At 48.9% G+C, this 22612-nt stretch overlaps 1 protein-coding gene across 1 annotated transcript in view; it reads right to left on the bottom strand.

Annotated features, from left to right (window-relative positions):
• Positions 1–22612, bottom strand: part of vac14 (vac14 homolog (S. cerevisiae)) — a 398888-nt gene that overhangs the window by 335150 nt on the left and 41126 nt on the right. Inside the window, exon 9 of the mRNA XM_085992023.1 lies at positions 16832–16886. Within this exon, the coding sequence (XP_085848149.1) occupies positions 16832–16886 (55 nt within the window). The remainder of the gene's footprint in view (positions 1–16831; positions 16887–22612) is intronic.

Below are 22612 nucleotides of genomic sequence, written 5' to 3'. Positions count from 1 at the left end.
GCACAGACTGGAGGTTCAACTAGAGACTGAGATCAGAACAGACTGGGGATTGAACTGGAGACTGAGATCAGTAGAAACTGGGGATTGAATTAGAGGCTGGGATCAGTACAGACTGGGTATGGAATTTGAGACAGAGATCAGCACAGACTGGGGATTGAACTCGAGGCTGACATCAGCACACATGGAGATTGATATGGAGGCCGAGATCAGCGCAGAATGGAGATTGAACTAGTGGCTGAGATCAGATCACATGGAGATTGAACTAGAGACTGAGATCAGCACAGACTGGAGGTTCAACTAGAGACTGAGATCAGAACAGACTGGGGATTGAACTGGAGACTGAGATCAGTAGAGACTGGGGATTGAATTAGAGACTGAGATTAGCACAGACTGGAGATGGAACTGGAGACTGAGATCAGCACAGAGTGGGGATTGAGCTAGAGACTGAGATCAGCAGAGTCTGGACATAGAACTAGTGGCTGAGATGAGTACAGACTGGGGATTGAATTCGAGGCTGAGATCACAACAGACTGGAGGTTCAACTAGAGACTGAGAGCAGCCCAGACTGCAGATTGAGTTAGAGCTAGAGCCCAAGATCAGCACAAACTGAGGATTGAACTAGAGACTGAGATCAGCACAGACTGGGGATGGAACTCGAGGCCGAAATCAGCACAGACTGGAGATTGAACTAGTAGCTGAGATGAGTACAGACTGTGGATTGAACTAGAGGCTGTGATCAGCACACATGGAGATTGAACTCGAGACTGAGATCAGCACAGACTGGGGATTGAACTCGAAGCTGAGATCAGCACAGACTGGGGATTGAACTAGAGGCTGAGGTCAGTACAGACTGGGGATTGAACTAGAGGCTGAGATCAGTACAGACTGTGGATTGAATCAGAGGCTGTGATCAGCACCGACTGGGGATTGAAAGAGAGACTGAGATCAGCACAGACTGTGGATTGAACTGGAGACTGAGATCAGCACAGACTGTGGATTGAACTGGAGACAGATCAGAACAGTCTGGGGATTGAACTAGTGGCTGAGATCAATACCGACTGGGGATTGAATTAAAGGCTGTGATCAGCACAGATAGGGGATTGAACTCGAGGCTGAGATCAGCACATACTGGGGATTGAACTAGAGGCTGTGATCAGCACAGACTGGTGACTGAACTCGAGGCTGAGGTCAGCACAGACTGGGGATTGAACTAGGGACTGAGATCAGCACAGATGGAGATTGAGCTAGAGACTGAGATCAGCACACATGGAGATTGAACTAGAGGCTGAGATCAGCACAGACTGGGGATTGAACTCGAGGCTGAGATCAGCACAGACTGGGGATTGAACTAGAGCCTGTGATCAGCACAGACTGGGGATTGAAAGAGACTGAGATAGGGTGGGATATGTGTCGGTGCAGGCTCGATGGGCCAAGATGGCCTCTATCTGCACTGTACATTCTGTGATTCTGTGATCAGCACAGACTGGAGATTGAACTAGAGACCGAGATCAGCACAGAGTGGGGATTGAACTCGAGGCTGAGATCAGTACAGACTGGGGATTGAACTAGAAGCTGCGATCAGCACAGACTGGAGCTTAAACTAGAGGCCGAGATCAGTGCAGACTGGGGATTGAACTAGAAGCTGCGATCAGCACAGACTGGAGCTTGAACTAGAGGCCGAGATCAGTGCAGACTGGTGTGGTAAACCACTGTTTGTATTCCACTGTGTACATGCCTGTACATGTCTCGGCTGACTCCTCCCACGAGTCCAGGTATAAAGGTGACTGCTCCACAGTCCCTCTGTATTCTGGACCGGTCAACCACTCGAGGCACACCTTCATTCTCTTGTTAATAAAAGCCTGTTAGTTACTCGCTTAATCTCAGTCTTTTGAGTTATTGAAAGCGCATCAACTGGGGATTGAACTAGAGGCTGAGATCAGTCCAGACTGGGGATTGAACTCGAGACTGAGATCAGCACAGACTGGAGACTGAAGTAGAGACTGAGATCAGCACAGACTAGAGATTGAACTAGAGGCTGAGATCAGCACAGAGTTTGGGTTGAACTAGAGGCTGAGATCAGCACAGACTGGGGATTGAACTCGAGACTGAGATCAGCACAGACTGGGGATTGAACTCGAGACTGAGGTCAGCACAGACTGGAGATTGAACTCGAGTCTGAGATCAGCACAGACTGGGGATTGAACTAGAGACTGAGATCAGCACAGACTGGGGATTGAACGAGAGGCTGAGATCAGCACAGACTGGGGATTGAACTGGAGGCTGAGATCAGCACAGACTGGGGATTGAACTGGAGACAGAGATCAGTAGAGACTGGAGATTGAACTAGAGACTGAGATCAGCGCAGACTGAGGATTGAACTAGCGACTGAGATCAGCACAGACTGGAGATTGAACTAGAGAATGTGATCAGCACAGACTGGGGACTGAACTAGTGGCTGAGATCAGCACAGTTGGAGATTGAGCTAGAGACTGAGATCAGCACACATGGAGATTGAATTGGAGCCTGAGATCAGCACAGACTGGGGATTGTACTAGAGACTGAGATCAGCACAGACTGGGGATTGTACTAGAGACTGAGATCAGCACAGACTGGGGATTGAACTAGAGACTGAGATCAGCACAGACTGGGGATTGAACTAGAGGCTGAGATCAGCACAGACTGGGGATTGAACTAGAGACTGAGATCAGCACAGACTGGGGATTGAACTAGAGACTGAGATCAGCACAGACTGGGGATTGAACTAGAGACTGAGATCAGCACAGACTGGGGATGGAACTCGAGGCCGAAATCAGCACAGACTGGAGATTGAACTAGTAGCTGAGATGAGTACAGACTGTGGATTGAACTAGAGGCTGAGATCAGCACACATGGAGATTGAACTCGAGACGTAGATCAGCACAGACTGAGAAAGAGAACTAGAGGCTGAGATCAGTACAGACTGGGGATTGAAAAAGAGACTGAGATCAGCACAGACTGGAGATTGAACTAGAGGCTGAGGTCAGCACAGACTGGAGATTGAACTAGAGACTGAGATCAGTACAGACTGGGGATTGAACTCGAGGCGGAGATCAGCACAGACTGGGGATTGAAAGAGAGACTGAGATCAGCACAGACTGGAGATTGAACTCGAAGTTGAGATCAGCACAGACTGGGGATTGAACTAGAGGCTGAGGTCAGTACAGACTGGGGATTGAATTAGAGAGTGAAATCAGCACAGAGTGGGGATTGAATTAGAGGCTGAGATCAGCACACATGGAGATTGAACTAGAGGCTGAGGTCAGTACAGTCTGGGGATTGAATTAGAGAGAGAGATCAGCACAGACTGGGGATTGAACTGGAGGCTGTGATCAGCACAGACTCGGGATTGAACTACAGGCTGAGATCAGCACAGACTGGGGATTGAATTGGAGACTGAGATCAGCACAGGCTCGGGATTGAACTGGAGGCAGATCAGAACAGTCTGGGGATTGAACTCGTGGCTGAGATCAATACAGACTGGGGATTGAATTAAAGGCTGTGATCAGCACAGACTGGGGATTGAACGAGAGGCTGAGATCGGCACAGACTAGAGATTGAAGTAGAGACTGAGATCAGCACACATGCAGATTGAACTGGAGACTGAGATCAGCACAGACTGGGGATTGAACTCGAGTCTGAGATCAGCACAGACTGGAGATTGAACTAGATGCTGAGATCAGCACAGATGCAGATTGAGCTGGAGACTGAGATCAGCACAGACTGGAGATTGAACTCGAGGCGGAGATCAGCACAGACTGGGGATTGAACTCGAGACTGTGATCAGCACAGACTGAGAAATAGAACTAGAGGCTGAGATCAGCACAGATGGAGATTGAATTGGAGCCTGAGATCAGTACAGACTGGGGATTGAACTAGAGGCTGTGATCAACACAGACTGGAGACTGAACTCGAGGCTGAGATCAGTACAGGCTGGGGATTGAATTAGAGAGTGAGTTCAGCACAGACTGGGGATTGAACTAGAGCCTGTGATCAGCACAGACTGGGGATTGAAAGAGAGACTGAGATCAGCACAGACTCGGGATTGAACTAGAGACTGAGACCAGCACAGACTGGGGATTGAACTAGAGGCCGAGATCAGCACAGACTGGGGATTGAACTGGAGACAGATCAGTACAGTCTGGGGATTGAACTGGAGACAGAGATCGAACTAGAGACTGAGATCAGCACAGACTGAGGATTGAACTAGAGACTGAGATCAGCACAGACTGGGGATTGAAAGAGAGACTGAGATCAGCACAGACTGGAGATTGAACTAGAGCCTGTGATCAGCACAGACTGGGGACTGAATTTGTGGCTGAGATCAGCACAGTTGGAGATTGCGCTAGAGACTGAGATCAGCACACATGGAGATTGAATTGGAGCCTGAGATCAGCACAGACTGGGGATTGAACTCGAGGCTGAGATCAGCACAGACTGGGGATGGAACTCGAGGCTGAGATCCGCACATATTGGGGATTGAACTAGAGGCTGAGATCAGCACAGACTGGGTATGCAATTCGAGACTGAGATCAGCACAGATTGGAGATTGAACTAGTAGCTGAGATGAGTACAGGCTGTGGATTGAACTAGAGGCTGTGATCAACACAGACTGGTGACTGAACTAGAGGCTGTGATCAGCACAGACTGTGGATTGAACTGGAGAAAGATCAGTACAGTCTGGGGATTGAACTGGAGACTGAGATCAGTAGAGACGGGGGATTGAACTAGAGACCGAGATCAGCACAGACTGGAGATTGAACTAGAGACCGAGATCAGCACAGACTGGAGATTGAACTCGAGGCTGAGATCAGCACAGACTGGAGATTGAACTCGAGGCTGAGATCAGCACAGACTGGAGATTGAACTCGAGGCTGAGATCAGCACAGACTGGAGATTGAACATGAGGCTGAGATCAGCACAGACTGGAGATTGAACTCGAGGCTGAGATCAGTACAGACTGGGGATTGAACTAGAAGCTGCGATCAGCACAGACTGGGGATTGAACTCGAGACTGAGATCAGCACAGACTGGAGATTGAAGTAGAGACTGAGATCAGCACAGACTAGAGATTGAAGTAGAGACTGAGATCAGCATAGACTGAAGATTGAATTAGAGGCTGAGATCAGCACACATGGAGATTGAACTGGAGACTGAGATCAGCACAGAGTTTGGGTTGAACTAGAGACCGAGATCAGCAGACTGGGGATAGTATTAGAGACTGAGATCAGCAGAGTCTGGACATAGAACTAGTGGCTGAGATGAGTACAGACTGGGGATTGAACTCGAGGCCGAAATCAGCACAGACTGGAGATTGAACTAGTAGCTGAGAGGAGTACAGACTGTGGATTGAACTAGAGGCTGTGATCAACACAGACTGGTGATTGAACTTGAGGCTGAGATCAGCACAGACTGGGGATTGAACTAGAGGCTGAGATCTGCACATACTGGGGATTGAACTAGAGGCTGAGATCAGCACAGACTGGGTATGCAATTCGAGACTGAGATCAGCACAGATTGGAGATTGAACTAGTAGCTGAGAGGAGTACAGACTGTGGATTGAACTAAAGGCTGAGATCAGCACAGACTGCGGATTGAACTCGAGGCTCAGATCAGCACAGACTGGGGATTCAACTCGAGACTGAGATCAGCACAGACTGGGGATTCAACTAGACGCTGAGATCAGCACACATGGAGATTGAACTAGAGACTGAGATCAGTAGGGACTGGAGATTGAACTCGAGGCTGAGATCAGCACAGACGGAGATTCAGCTAGAGACTGACATCAGCACAGACTGGAGATTGAACTAGAGAGTGAGATCAGCACAGACTGGAGATTGAAGTAGAAGCCGAGATCAGCACATACTGGAGCCTGAACTAGAGGCCAAGATCAGCGCAGACTGGGGATGGAACTAGAGGCTGAGATCAGCACACGGAGATTGAACTAGAGACTAAGATCAGCACAGACTAGGGATTGAACTAGAGGCTGAGGTCATTACAGACTGGAGATTGAAGTAGAAGCCGAGATCAGCACATACTGGAGCCTGAACTAGAGGCCGAGATCAGCGCAGACTGGGGATTGAACTAGAAGCCGAGATCAGCACATACTGGAGCTTGAACTAGAGGCGGAGATCAGCACAGACTGTGGATTGAACTGGAGACAGATCAGTACAGTCTGGGGATTGAACTGGAGACTGAGATCAGCACAGAGTGGGGATTGAACTAGAGACTGGGATCAGCACAAACTGGAGCTTGAACTAGAGGCCGAGATCAGCACAGACTGGAGATTGAACGAGAGACTAAGATCAGCACAGACTAGGGATTGAACTAGAGGCAGAGGTCATTACAGACTGGAGACTGAACTCGAGGCCGAGATCAGTACAGACTGGAGATTGAACTAGAAGCCGAGATCAGCACATACTGGAGCTGGAACTAGAGGCCGAGATCAGCGCAGACTGGAGATTGAACGGGAGACAGATCAGTACAGTCTGCGGATTGAACTGGAGACTGAGATCAGCACAGATGGAGATTGAGCTAGAGACTGAGATCAGCACAGACTGGAGATTGAACTAGAGGCTGAGATCAGTACAGACGGGAGATTGAACTAGAGACTGAGATCAGCACAGACTGGAGATTGAACTCGAGGCTGAGATCAGCACAGACTGGGTATTGAATTTGAGACTGAGATCAGCAGACTGGGGATTGTATTAGAGACTGAGATTAGCACAGACTGGAGCTTGAACTAGAGCCTGTGATCAGCACAGACTGGGGATTGAACTAGTGGCTGAGATCAGCACAGACTGGAGATTGAACGAGTGGTTGAGATCAGCACAAACTGAGGATTGAACTAGAGACTGAGATCAGTACAGACTGGGCATTGAACTAGAGGCTGAGATCAGTACAGACTGTGGATTGAATCAGAGGCTGTGATCAGCACCGACTGGGGATTGAACTAGAGACTGAGATCAGCACAGGCTGGGGATTGAACTAGAAGCCGAGATCAGCACAGACTGGGGATTGAACTAGAGACAGAGATCAGCACAGACTGGGGATTGAACTAGAGGCTAAGGTCAGCACAGACTGGAGATTGAACACGAGGCTGAGATCAGCACAGACTGAGAATTGAACTAGAGACAGATCAGCACAGGCTGGGGATTGAACTAGAGACTGAGATCAGCACAGACTGTGGATTGAATCAGAGGCTGTGATCAGCATCGACTGGGTATGGAATTTGAGACAGAGATCAGCACAGACTGGGGATTGAACTCGAGGCTGACTTCAGCACACATGGAGATTGAACTAGAGGCCGAGATCAGCGCAGAATGGAGATTGAACTAGTGGCTGAGATCAGTACAGACTGGGGATTGAACTAGAGACTGAGATCAGCAGACTGGGGATTGTATTAGAGACTGAGATCAGCAGAGTCTGGACATAGAACTAGTGGCTGAGATGAGTACAGACTGGGGATTGAACTAGAAGCTGCGATCAGCACAGACTGGGGATTGAACTCGAGACTGAGATCAGCACAGACTGGAGATTGAAGTAGAGACTGAGATCAGCACAGACTAGAGATTGAATTAGAGGCTGAGATCAGCACACATGGAGATTGAACTGGAGACTGAGATCAGCACAGAGTTTGGGTTGAACTAGAGACCGAGATCAGCAGACTGGGGATAGTATTAGAGACTGAGATCAGCAGAGTCTGGACATAGAACTAGTGGCTGAGATGAGTACAGACTGGGGATTGAACTCGAGGCCGAAATCAGCACAGACTGGAGATTGAACTAGTAGCTGAGAGGAGTACAGACTGTGGATTGAACTAGAGGCTGTGATCAACACAGACTGGTGATTGAACTTGAGGCTGAGATCAGCACAGACTGGGGATTGAACTAGAGGCTGAGATCTGCACATACTGGGGATTGAACTAGAGGCTGAGATCAGCACAGACTGGGTATGCAATTCGAGACTGAGATCAGCACAGATTGGAGATTGAACTAGTAGCTGAGAGGAGTACAGACTGTGGATTGAACTAAAGGCTGAGATCAGCACAGACTGGAGACTGAACTCGAGGCTGAGGTCAGCACAGACTGGAGATCGAACTCGAGGCTGAGATCAGCACAGACTGCGGATTGAACTCGAGGCTCAGATCAGCACAGACTGGGGATTCAACTCGAGACTGAGATCAGCACAGACTGGGGATTCAACTAGACGCTGAGATCAGCACACATGGAGATTGAACTAGAGACTGAGATCAGTAGGGACTGGAGATTGAACTCGAGGCTGAGATCAGCACAGACGGAGATTCAGCTAGAGACTGACATCAGCACAGACTGGAGATTGAACTAGAGAGTGAGATCAGCACAGACTGGAGATTGAAGTAGAAGCCGAGATCAGCACATACTGGAGCCTGAACTAGAGGCCAAGATCAGCGCAGACTGGGGATGGAACTAGAGGCTGAGATCAGCACACGGAGATTGAACTAGAGACTAAGATCAGCACAGACTAGGGATTGAACTAGAGGCTGAGGTCATTACAGACTGGAGATTGAAGTAGAAGCCAAGATCAGCACATACTGGAGCCTGAACTAGAGGCCGAGATCAGCGCAGACTGGGGATTGAACTAGAAGCCGAGATCAGCACATACTGGAGCTTGAACTAGAGGCGGAGATCAGCACAGACTGTGGATTGAACTGGAGACAGATCAGTACAGTCTGGGGATTGAACTGGAGACTGAGATCAGCACAGAGTGGGGATTGAACTAGAGACTGGGATCAGCACAAACTGGAGCTTGAACTAGAGGCCGAGATCAGCACAGACTGGAGATTGAACGAGAGACTAAGATCAGCACAGACTAGGGATTGAACTAGAGGCAGAGGTCATTACAGACTGGAGACTGAACTCGAGGCCGAGATCAGTACAGACTGGAGATTGAACGGGAGACAGATCAGTACAGTCTGCGGATTGAACTGGAGACTGAGATCAGCACAGATGGAGATTGAGCTAGAGACTGAGATCAGCACAGACTGGAGATTGAACTAGAGGCTGAGATCAGTACAGACGGGAGATTGAACTAGAGACTGAGATCAGCACAGACTGGAGATTGAACTCGAGGCTGAGATCAGCACAGACTGGGTATTGAATTTGAGGCTGAGATCAGCACAGACTGGAGATTGAACGAGTGGTTGAGATCAGCACAGACTGGGGATTGAACTAGAGGCTGAAATCAGCACAGACCGGGTATGCAATTCGAGACTGAGATCAGCACAGATTGGAGATTGAACTCGAGGCTGAGATCAGTACAGACTGGGGATTGAAATAGAGACTGAAATCAGCACAGACTGGGGATTGAACTAGAAGCCGAGATCAGCACAGACTGGGGATTGAACTAGAGACAGAGATCAGCACAGACTGGGGATTGAACTAGAGGCTAAGGTCAGCACAGACTGGAGATTGAACACGAGGCTGAGATCAGCACAGACTGAGAATTGAACTAGAGACAGATCAGCACAGGCTGGGGATTGAACTAGAGACTGAGATCAGCACAGACTGTGGATTGAATCAGAGGCTGTGATCAGCATCGACTGGGTATGGAATTTGAGACAGAGATCAGCACAGACTGGGGATTGAACTCGAGGCTGACTTCAGCACACATGGAGATTGAACTAGAGGCCGAGATCAGCGCAGAATGGAGATTGAACTAGTGGCTGAGATCAGTACAGACTGGGGATTGAACTAGAGACTGAGATCAGCAGACTGGGGATTGTATTAGAGACTGAGATCAGCAGAGTCTGGACATAGAACTAGTGGCTGAGATGAGTACAGACTGGGGATTGAACTAGAGACTGAGAGCAGCACAGACTGCAGATTGAACGAGAGACCGAGATCAGCACAAACTGAGGATTGAACTAGAGACTGAGATCAGTACAGACTGGGCATTGAACTAGAGGCTGAGATCAGTACAGACTGTGGATTGAATCAGAGGCTGTGATCAGCACCGACTGGGGATTGAACTAGAGACTGAGATCAGCACAGGCTGGGGATTGAACTAGAGGCTGAGATCAGCACAGACTGGGGATTGAACTAGAGGCTGTGATCAGCACAGATGGAGATTGAGCTAGAGACTGAGATCAGCACAGACTGGGGATTGAACTCGAGGCTGAGATCAGCACAGACTGGGGATGGAACTCGAGGCTGAGATCCGCACATACTGGGGATTGAACTAGAGGCTGAGATCAGCACAGACTGGGTATGCAATTCGAGACTAAGATCAGCACAGATTGGAGATTGAACTAGTAGCTGAGATGAGTACAGACTGGGGATTGATCTAGAGCCTGTGATCAGCACAGACTGGAGATTGAACACGAGGCTGAGATCAGCACAGATGGAGATTGAACTAGAGGCTGAGATCAGCACAGACTGGGTATGCAATTCGAGACTGAGATCAGCACAGATTGGAGATTGAACTAGAGGCTGAGATCAGTCCAGACTGGGGATTGAACTCGAGACTGAGATCAGCACAGACTGGAGATTGAAGTAGAGACTGAGATCAGCACAGAGTTTGGGTGGAACTAGAGACTGAGATCAGCACAGACTGGGGATTGAACTAGAGGCTGAGATCAGCACAGATGGAGATTGAAGTGGAGACTGAGATCAGCACAGAGTGGGGATTGAACTGGAGACTGAGATCAGTACAGAGTGGGGATTGAACTAGAGGCTGTGATCAGCACAGATGGAGATTGAACTAGAGCCTGTGATCAGCGCAGACTGGGGATTGAACTAGAGACTGAGATCAGCACACATTGAGATTGAACTAGAGACTGAGATCAGCACAGACTGCGGATTGAACTGGAGGCTGTGATCAGCACAGACTCGGGATTGAACTAGAGACTGAGATCAGCACAGACTCTGGATTGAACTGGAGACTGAGATCAGCACAGACTGGAGATTGAACTAGAGGCTGTGATCAGCACAGACTGGAGATTGATCTAGAGACTGAGATGAGCACAGACTGTGGATTGAACTAGAGGCTGTGATCAACACAGACTGGAGATTGAACTAGAGGCTGTGATCAGCACACATGGAGATTGAATTGGAGCCTGAGATCAGCACAGACTGGGGATTGAACTCGAGGCCGAGATCAGCGCAGATTGGGGATTAAACTAGAAGCTGAGATCAGCACAGACTGGGGATTGAACTCGAGGCCGAGATCAGCGCAGACTGGGGATGGAACTCCAGGCTGAGATCGGCACAGACTGGGGATTGAACTAGTCGCTGAGATGAGTACAGACTGGGGATTGAACTAGAGACTGAGATCAGCACAGACTGGGGATTGAACTAGAGGCTGTGATCAGTACAGATGGAGACTGCACTAGAGAGTGAGATCAGCACAGACTGGAGATTGAACTAGAGGCTGAGATCAGCGCAGACTGGCGATTGAACTAGAGGCTGAGATCAGCACAGACTGGTGATTGAACTAGAGACTGAGATCAGCACACATGGAGATTGATCTAGAGACTGAGATCAGCACAGACTGTGGATCGAACTGGAGACAGATCAGTACAGTCTGGGGATTGAACTGGAGACTGAGGTCAGTAGAGACTGGGGATTGAATTAGAGAGTGAGATCAGCACAGATTGGGGATTGAATTAGAGAGTGAGATCAGCACAGACTGGAGATTGAACTAGAGGCTGAGATCAGCGCAGACTGGCGATTGAACTAGAGGCTGAGATCAGCACAGACTGGTGATTGAACTAGAGACTGAGATCAGCACACATGGAGATTGATCTAGAGACTGAGATCAGCACAGACTGTGGATCGAACTGGAGACAGATCAGTACAGTCTGGGGATTGAACTGGAGACTGAGGTCAGTAGAGACTGGGGATTGAATTAGAGAGTGAGATCAGCACAGATTGGGGATTGAATTAGAGAGTGAGATCAGCACCGACTGGGGATTGAACTGGAGGCTGTGATCAGCACAGACTCGGGATTGAACTAGAGACGGAGATCAGCACAGACTCTGGATTGAACTGGAGACTGAGATCAGCACAGACTAGGGATTGAACTAGAGGCTGTGATCAGCACAGACTGGAGATTGAACTAGAAGCTGAGATCAGCACAAACTGGGGATTGTACTAGAGACTGAGATCAGCACAGACTGGGGATTGAACTGGAGACAGATCAGAAATAGTCTGGGGATTGAACTAGTGGCTGAGATCAATACAGACTGGGGATTGAATTACAGGCTGTGATCAATACAGTCTGGGGATTGAACTCTAGGCCGAGATCAGCGCAGATTGGGGATTAAACTAGAGGCTGTGATCAGCACAGACTGGAGATTGAACTAGAAGCTGAGATCAGCACAGACTGGGGATTGAACTAGAGGCCGAGATCAGCGCAGATTGGGGATTGAACTAGAGGCTGAGATCAGCACAGACTGGTGACTGAACTCGAGGCTGAGGTCAGCACAGACTGGAGATTGAACTAGAGGCTGAGATCAGCACAGACTGGGGATTGAAAGAGAGACTGAGATCAGCAGAGACTGGGGATTGAACTAGAGGCTGTGATCAGCACAGATGGAGATTGAACGAGAGACTGAGATCAGCACAGACTGGGGATTGAACTAAAGGCTGTGATCAGCACAGACTGGGGATGGAACTCGAGGCTGAGATCCACACATACTGGGGATTGAACTAGAGGCTGAGATCAGCACAGACTGGGCATGCAATTCGAGACTGAGATCAGCACAGATTGGAGATTGAACTAGTAGCTGAGATGAGTACAGACTGTGGATTGAACTAGAGGCTGTGATCAACACAGACTGGGGATTGAACTAGAGGCTGTGATCAACACAGACTGGGGATTGAACTAGAGGCTGTGATCAGCACAGACTGGAGATTGAACTAGAGACTGAGATCAGCACAGACTGTGGATTGAACTGGAGACAGATCAGTACAGTCTGGGGATTGAACTGGAGACTGAGATCAGTAGAGACGGGATTGAATTAGAGAGTGAGATCAGCACAGACTGGGGATTGAACTAGAGCCTGTGATCAGCACAGACTGGGGATTGAACTCGAGGCTGAGATCAGCACAGACTGGGGATTGAACTCGAGGCTGAGATCAGCACAGATGGAGATTGAACTCGAGGCTGAGATCAGTGTAGACTGGGGATTGAACTAGAGGCTGAGATCAGTCCAGACTGGGTATGGAATTCGAGGCTGAGATCAGTAAAGACTGGGGATTGAACTAGAGACTGAGATCAGCACACATGGAGATTGAACTAGAGACTGAGATCAGTAGAGACTGGGGATTGAATTAGAGACTGAGATTAGCACAGACGGGAGCTTGAACTAGAGACTGAGATCAGCACAGATGGAGATTGAACTCGAGGCTGACATCAGCACAGACTGGGGATTGAACTACAGGTTGAGATCAGTACAGACTGGGGATTGCGCTAGCGACTGAGATCAGCACAGACTGGAGATTGAACTCGAGGCGTAGATCAGCACAGACTGAGAAACAGAACTAGAGGCTGAGATCAGTACAGGCTGGGGATTGAAAGAGAGACTGAGATCAGCACAGACTGGAGATTGAACTAGAGGTTGAGATCAGTACAGATTGGGGATTGCGCTAGCGACTGAGATCAGCACAGACTGGAGATTGAACTCGAGGATGAGATCAGCACAGACAGGGGATTGAACTCGAGGATGAGATCAGCACAGACTGGAGATTGAACTGGAGGCTGAGATCAGTACAGGCTGGGGATTGAACTAGAGGCCGAGATCAGTGCAGACTGGGGATTGAACTAGAGGCTGAGATCAGTCCAGACTGGGGATTGAACTCGAGGCTGAGATCAGCAGAGACTGGGGATTGAACAGGAGACTGAGATCAGCACAGATGGAGATTGAACTAGAGACTGCGATCAGCACAGACTGGGGATTGAACTGGAGGCTGAGATCAGCACAGACTGGAGATTGAACTAGAGCCTGTGATCAGCACAGACTGGGGCCTGAACTAGTGGCTGAGATCAGCACAGTTGGAGATTGAATTGGAGCCTGAGATCAGCACAGACTGGGGATTGAACTCGAGGCCGAGATCAGCACAGTTGGAGATTGAATTGGAGCCTGAGATCAGCACAGACTGGGGATTGAACTCGAGGCCGAGATCAGCACAGACTGGGGATTGAACTAGAGGCTGAGATCAGCACAGATGGAGACTGATCTAGAGACTGAGATCAGCACAGACTGGGAATTGAACTGGAGACTGAGATCAGTAGAGACTGGGGATTGAATTAGAGAGTGAGATCAGCACAGACTGGGGATGGGACTCGAGGCTGAGATCAGCACATACTGGGGATTGAACTGGAGGCTGAGATCGGCACAGACTGGAGATTGAACTAGAGCCTGTGATCAGCACAGACTGGAGATTGAACACGAGGCTGAGATCAGCACAGATGGAGATTGAACTAGAGACTGAGATCAGCACAGACTAGAGATTGAAGTAGAGGCTGAGATCAGCACACATGGAGATTGAACTGGAGACTGAGATCAGCACAGAGTTTGGGTTGAACTAGAGGCTGAGATCAGCACAGACTGGGGATTGAACTGGAGACAGATCAGAACAGTCTGGGGATTGAACTAGTGGCTGAGATCAATACAGACTGGGGATTGAATTAAAGGCTGTGATCAGCACAGACTGGGGATTGAAAGAGAGACTGAGATCAGCACAGGCTGGGAATTGAACTAGAGGCTGAGATCAGCACAGATGGAGATTGAACTAGAGGCTGTGATCAGCACAGATGGAGATTGAACTAGAGACTGAGATCAGCACAGACTGGGGATTGAACTAAAGGCTGTGATCAGCACAGATTGGAGATTGAACTAGTAGCTGAGATGAGTACAGACTGTGGATTGAACTAGAGGCTGTGATCAGCACAGACTGGAGATTGAACTGGAGACAGATCAGTACAGTCTGGGGATTGAACTGGAGACTGAGATCAGTAGAGAGTGGGGATTGAACTAGACACTGAGATCAGCACAGATGGAGATTGAACTCGAGGCTGACATCAGCACAGACTGGGGGTTGAAAGAGAGACTGAAATCAGCACAGACTGGGGGTTGAAAGAGAGACTGAAATCAGCACAGACTGGGGCTTGAACTAGAAGCCGAGATCAGCACAGACTGGGGATTGAACTCGAGACTGTGATCAGCACAGACGAGATTGAACTCGAGACGTAGATCAGCACAGACTGAGAAACAGAACTGGAGGCTGAGATCAGCACAGACTGGGGATTGAACTAGAGACTGAGATCAGCACAGACTGGGGATTGAACTGGAGGCTGAGGTCAGCACAGACTGGAGATTGAACTCGAGGCTGAGGTCAGCACAGACTGGGGATTGAACTCGAGGCTGAGGTCAGCACAGATGGAGATTGAGCTAGAGACTGAGATCAGCACAGACTGGGGATGGAACTCGAGGCTGAGATCATACAGACTGGAGATTGAACTCGAGACCGAGATCAGCACAGACTGGGGATTGAACAAGCGACTGACATCAGCACAGACTGAGGAATAGAACTAGAGACTGAGATCAGCATAGACTACGGATTGAACTAGAAACTGAGATCAGCACAAACTGGAGATTGAAATGGAGGCTGAGGTCAGTACAGACTCGAGATTGAACTCGAGGCCGAGATCAGCGCAGATTGGGGATTGAACTAGAGGCTGTGATCAGTACAGACTGGGGATTGAACTCGAGGCTGAGATCAGTAGAGACTGGGGATTGAACTCGAGGCTGAGATAAGCACAGACTGGAGATTGAGCTAGAGACTGAGATCAGCACAGACTGGAGCTGGAACTCGAGGCGGAGATCAGCACAGACTGGGGATTGAAGTTGAGGCTGAGATCGAAACAGACTAGAGATTGAACTCGAGGCGGAGATCGGCACAGACTGGGGATTGAACTAAAAACTGAGATCAGCACAGACTGGGGACTGAATCCGAGAATGAGATCTGTACAGACTGGGGGTTGAACTAGATGCTGAGATCACTACAGACTGGAGATTGAACTAGTGGCTGAGATCAGTACAGACTGGGGACTGAACTCGAGACTGAGATCAGCACAGACTAGGGAATAGAGACTGAGATCAGCAGAGACTGGGGATTGAACCCAAGGCTGAGGTCAACACAGACTGGGGACTGAACTAAAGGCTGAGATCAGCACAGATGGAGATTGAACTAGAGACCGAGATCAGCACAGACTGGGGATTGAACTAGAGACAGAGATCAGCACAGACTGGGGACTGAACTAGAGACTGAGATCAGCACAGACTGGGGATAGAACTAGAGACAGAGATCAGCACAGACTGGGGATTGAACTAGAGACTGAGATCAGTACAGACTGGAGATTGAACTAGAGGCTGAGATCAGCACTGTACATTGAACTCGAGACTGAGATCAGCACAGACTGGGGACTGAACTAGAGACTGAGATCAGCACAGTTGGGGACTGAACTAGAGGCTGAGGTCAGCACAGACTGGGGATTGAACTAGAGACTGAGATCAGTAAAAAGTGGGGATTGAACTAGGAACTGAGGTCAGTACAGACTGAGGATTGAACTCGAGACTGAGATCAGCACAGACTGGGGATTGAACTAGAGACTGAGGTCAGTGCAGACTGGGGATTGAACTAGAAGTTTCCTCGTCTGCACGGCTCAATAATACACCATGTAACGCAATAACCAACTGGACCGCTGGTGCAGTTACAACTTTAAAGGGAGCGAGATGATTTCAGGTACTCACGTGACAAAGACGCCGCTGTTGTTGCCAGTGTTCATGTTGTGGGACGTGTTCGAATCTGGAAGGGGGAGGAAATTCATTTTAAATTACATTCTCTGCGTTTCATTTAAAACCTTGTTCGCAGCTGGTTCTTTCCCTCCTGCCAGTTTTTGGTTTTCATTAACAGTGAGGCAACGCTGCTTCCATTTAGAATGCCAGTTTCCAGCTCTGATCCATGTGAACAGGGTCCCTGCAGTGACGGTAAAACATTCAGGGATCGGGACAGCCGTTTCAATGGGGACTATCGGGCGAGAAGAGTCAGCAATGTATACAGTACACGTTAAGAAGGATGTCAAGGCCTTGGAGAGGGTGCAGAAGAGATTTACTAGAATGGTACCAGGAATAAGGGACTTCAGTTATGTGGAGGGACTGGAGAAGTTGTGCTCTCCTTCGAGCAGAGAAGGTTAAGAGGAGATTTAAAAGAGCTGTTCAAAATTGAGTGTTTTAAAAAAAAATATTCATTCCTGGGATGTGGGCGTCGCTGGCAAGGCCAGCATTTATTGCCCATCCCTAGTTGCCCTTGAGAAGGTAGTGGTGAGCCACCTTCTTGAACCACTGTAGTCCTTGTGGTGAAGGTACTCCCACAGTGCTGTTAAGGAGGGAGTTCCAGGATTTTGACCCAGCAACAATGAAGGAACGGCAATATACTTCCAAGTCAGGATGGTATGCAACTTGGAGGGGAATTTGCAGGTGATGGTGCTCTCATGCGCCTGCTGCCTTTCTCCTTCTAGGTGGGAAGTATCTACTTTTGATAGAGTAGATAGGGAGAAATTGTTTCCAGTGGCAGAAGGGTCAGTAACCAGAGGATTCAGATTTAAGATAATTGGCGAAAGAGCCAGAGGGGAAATGAGGATAATTTTTTTTTAACACAGCGAGTTGTTGTGATCTGGAATGCACTGCCTGAAAGGGCGATGGAAGCAGATTCAACAGTAACTTTCAAAAAGGAATTGGACAAATACTTGAAAAGAAAAAATTTGCAAGGATATGGGGAAAGAGCAGGGGAGTGGGATGAATTGGAGAGCTCTTTCAAAGAGCTGTCAGAGGCATGATGGGCCAAATGGCTCCTTCTGTGCTGTATGGTTCTACCCTAAACAAATTCGAAGCCAATTCAGATTCTGTGCAAGTCCAACAAACCAGCATGAATAGGTTTTTCTACCTCTTGCCAGAAATCAATTCAACCCTTTCAGACGGCCGGACAGCTGCTTTTCTTTGTATATCGGAAAGGAATTCATTGCCCCCTCCCTCAACTGCCGACTCTCCATTACCTTGCGCTGGTGAGATGACCGGTCTCGATACATGTCCCCAACAGTAGGGCTACTGCACCAGCATACATTACAGTCAACCAAGGCTCATTGCATACAGGCCAAGAGCCAGAAATCATGGGAGTTGTTCCCTCCCTAGTTGTGAGCCAACTGTGATGACCCCACCATCACCTCAGTCAAGATCAGCTAATTCAGTGCAAGAGCTGGGACAAGGTAAGCAAGACATCAGGAAACACAGTAACCCTCTGCACCAATGGGGAGCTGCTCAGCTGCTATGTAAATTGAGGAGCTGCCAAAATTCATGGAAGGAATACAAGCCAGAGTCACCCGACAGAGACTCCCCCAAGGTTTAACAAGCCAGGGTCACCTGACAGAGACTCCCCCGAGGTGGTTTCCTCTTAGGCAGTCCCTCGGAACCGAGGATGACTTGCTTCCACATTAAAAATGAGTTCGCAGGTGACTGATGAGTCCAATGCGAGACCTACAGTCTCTGTCACAGGTGGGGCAGACGGTGGTTGAAGGGGCAGGTGGGTGGGGTGCTTGGGTTGACGTGCGCTCCTCGCGCTGCCTGCGCTTGGCTTCCGCTTGCTCCCGGCGAAGAGACTCGAGGTGTTCGGCGCCTTCCCGGATGCTTCTCCTCCACTTTGTGTGGTCTTGGGCCAGGGATTCCCAGGTGTCGATGGTGAGGTTACACTTTTTCAAGGAGGCTTTGAGTGTCCTTGAAGCGTTTCCTCTGCCCACCTGGGTCTCTCTTGCCGTGCCGGAACTCTGAGTAGAGCGCTTGTTTTGGGAGTCTCGTATCGGGCATGCAGACAATGTGACCCGTCCAACAGAGCTGATTGAGCATGGTCAAAGCTTTGATGCTGGGGATGTTGGCCTGAGCAAGAACACTGACGTTGGTGCGCCTATCCTGCCAATAGATTTGCAGGATCTTGCGGAGGCAGCGTTGGTGGTAGCTCTCCAGTACTTTGAGGTGCCTGCTGTACATGGTCCATGTCTCTGAGGCATACAGCAGGGCGGGTATCACTACTGCTCTGTAGACCATGAGCTTAGTGCCGGGTTTGAGGTCCTGGTTTTCAAACACTCTCTTCCTCAGGTGACCGAAGGCTGCACTGGCACATTGAAGGCGGTGTTGGACTTCGTCGTCCGCCCTTGTTGACAGTAGGTTCCCGAGGTGTGGAAAGTGGTCCATGTTGTCCAAGGCCTTGTCGTGGATTTTGATAATCGGGGGGGGGGGGGGCAGTACTGTGTGGCGGGGGCAGGTTGGTAGAGGACCTTTGTCTTACGGATGTTTAGTGTAAGGCCCATGCTCTCGTACGCTTCGGTGAAGGTGTTGACGATGGTCTGGAGTTCGACCTCCGAGTGAGCGCAGACGCAAGCCAGGGTCACCCGACAGAGACTCCCCCGAGGTTTAACAAGCCAGAGTCCGGACAGTTTTCTCCGAAGTTTAACAAGCCAGCATTCAGCAATCAAGGCCCAGATGTAAATCAGGTTTGCCAAAAGCTTAATTTGATTCCCAGTGCCCTGCTCAGTTCCAAGATATTCAGTCATGTCACAACATCCCCAATGATGCACTTCGTGGCCTAATCCACGAACTAGCAATTAATTCCAAAGACATTTTTCCTCAACAATTTTCTTTTTTCCTCGACTTAGAACTATTTTGTTGAGAACGTGGCTTCCTCGCTGGGGTATGGTTTTACAGACACACGTGGCCATCATTCGTGTGTGAGCTTTGACTGAGTCTGAACACGCCACTTGGCTGCAGAGGGGGCATCACAGCCAAACACTGATTAGTCTTCCCCTGCGCACTTACAACAGGGATTGTTGGGCAGTAATGAAAAGCAGGAATCCGACCTGATTTTCTCCTCCCTAACCCGGGCAGCCAAGACTAATCACTGCAGCCAAACCAAACCCAGGCTGGGACTCGCTAACTCAGCGCAGCCAGAGAATCGAACCTGCGACTTCTCTAGTGTGTTTGCCTCGACTGGATAAACTCAACGAGCTCAGGATTCGGAAACAAAAGAGCAAAGTTGCTCTTGTACGTACATTTCTCAGAACCATGGTTTCCTGCCTCTCCGCCCTCACCAACAAATGCAAGGAGTTCGTGGACTTCTTTGCCACTAAGATTGAGACCATCCATTCAGCTGCCTCTGCCAGCACTGAAACAGCCAGATTCAAAGTCATAAATGACATCCTATGTGACTATGACCGTGGTGAACTATCCCTCGGTGTCCTTCTTGACTGGTCTACAGCCTTTGATACGGTTGACCACACCATCCTCCTCCAATTCCTCCATTGTCCAGCTGAGTGGGTCGACCTTTGCCTGGTTCAACTCTTACCCATCAATTGTAGCCAGAGTATCTTCAGCAACAGCGCCTCTTCCCTGTCCCCACACCATTATCTCTGGACTTCTCCCAAGGATCTATCGCCAGTCCCCTTCTGCTTCTCCATCAACATGCTGCCCCACAGCAACATCATCCAAAGACATAGCGCAGGTTTCATATGTACGCTGGTGACGCCCAGCTCTACCTCACCACCACCTGTATCGACCACTGCACTGCCTGTGTCTTTTCATACTGCTGCTCTGACATCCAGTCCTGGATAAGCGACAATTTCCTCCAGTTAAATATTTAGAAGACCAAAGTCATCATCTTCAGCCCCTGTCCCAAACGCCACCCCTTCAACACCAATTCCACCCCCCTCTCAGGTTAAACCAGACTGTTTGCAACCTCAAAATCCTATCCAACTCTGGGCTAAGCTTCCAATCCCATATCCTGCTCATCACAAAGACTGTCCTACTTCCACCTCGAACAGTCAGTTTTGCTGCTGAAATCTATGAGTTTGTCACCTTCAGAGTTGACTATTGCAATGCTCTCCTGGCCAGCATCCACCCTCCATAAACTTCAGCTCATCCAAAACGCTGCTTCAGGTACCCTGTCCAGTACCACGTCCCATTCACCCATCACCCTTATGCTCATTGACCTACAATGGCTCCTAGTCCCCCAACTACTTCAATTTAAAATTCTTATTTGTGTTTTCAAATCCTTCCATGGCCTTGCCCTTCCCTATCTCTGTAACCTCCTCCAGCCCATCAAACCTGAGGTCCCTGCGTTCCTCCAATTCTGGCCTTGTGTGAATCCCCTACTTCCTTCCTCCCACCATTGGCCGTTGTACCTTTTAGGCCTCACGCTATGGAATTCCCTCCCTAAACTTCCCACCTCCCTCTCCTCCTTGGAGTCCCTCCTTAAAACCCACCTCGCTGACCAAGCTTTCAGTCAACCCTCCCAATATCTCCTCCTTTCACTCAATGTTCATTTTTGTCCAATTACACCTATGGGATGTTTCTCTACATTAAAAGGCACTATATAAATGCAAGGTGGGGTTATTATAGAGGCCTAAAATAAATCAGCAATGGCAGCTTTTAATGTTAGAGAAAGGTATACTCTGGATTAAGCCAGCACTGTTTGAGTGAAGTTAATGGTGGGTGGGTGACATTTCCATACCGGAGGTAATGAGTGCCCATGACTGGTGGAGAGGATTGTCCGCTGGGAGCACCAAAAGAAAATTCAAACTCACACTGCCCTTGACTGAAATCAATAATTGTAAAACTGCAGAGAGCACCCACCCGAATTTCCAATTGGAGCTACCAACAAGGGATCTTTCCTGCCATCAGTGTGCACTCATTAAAATTACCCCCCCCAAATCAGTGTGCACTGACAAAATTACCCCACCCACCCTGCTATGGCCACTTAATCTGTGGGAAATCACCCAGGAGTACAATTATAGATTCTGTCCTTCAAACCTGGGCTGTGTCTGGAGAGAGTATTTGAAGCAGTTGAATGCCAGTGTGAAATACTAGTGGTTGCAGATCCGTCACAGAGATGGGTGCAATTTAACATGATAAGTATCACACAGCATTGAAGTGAATTAATTTGAGCATGGTTTTTCCCCAATATGTATTGATATCGGTAAGCCCAATGACAGTACAGTACAGGAACAAGATTTAATATCATTCTTCTTCCGACCCCATTCAGAATAATTCTGGGGCACATTTGTACATACCAAAGATTAGAATGACAGAATGCACCACCTTCTCATTTGTTTGCCTGCAACGCTTTTATCCAAAAGGCAACTGCAACACTTTCAATCACACATTACATAAATCTCTGTGGCTTCGATCAAGGGCTCGCACATAATCTCCCAGTAGGAATACATTTTGCTGCCATGACTACAAAAGAAAGGTGCATAGCACTCAGGCTTTCATTCGTTTCAAGCTTTGTGGAAGATGTGCGCCATGTACTTTTATCAAACACCAGCCCACAAAACCAATTATCAAAGATGATGGTGGGGGGGGGGCGGTGGAGATGAAGAAAATAAACAAACAATCGCAAAGAACCGCAGCACTTGGCTCAATGGTTCCTCTGAATTTCTGACTGAGTCCATATCAGAGCAGGCCCGCCTGAAATTGTTCTGCAATATCGTC

Source organism: Somniosus microcephalus, chromosome 6, assembly GCF_052327205.1.
Source record: "Somniosus microcephalus isolate GS21.2 chromosome 6, FLI_Smic_1.0, whole genome shotgun sequence".
NCBI lineage: Eukaryota > Metazoa > Chordata > Chondrichthyes > Squaliformes > Somniosidae > Somniosus > Somniosus microcephalus.
Note: the sequence above shows the minus strand (reverse complement) of the source record. Positions and strands in the feature narration are given on the sequence as shown.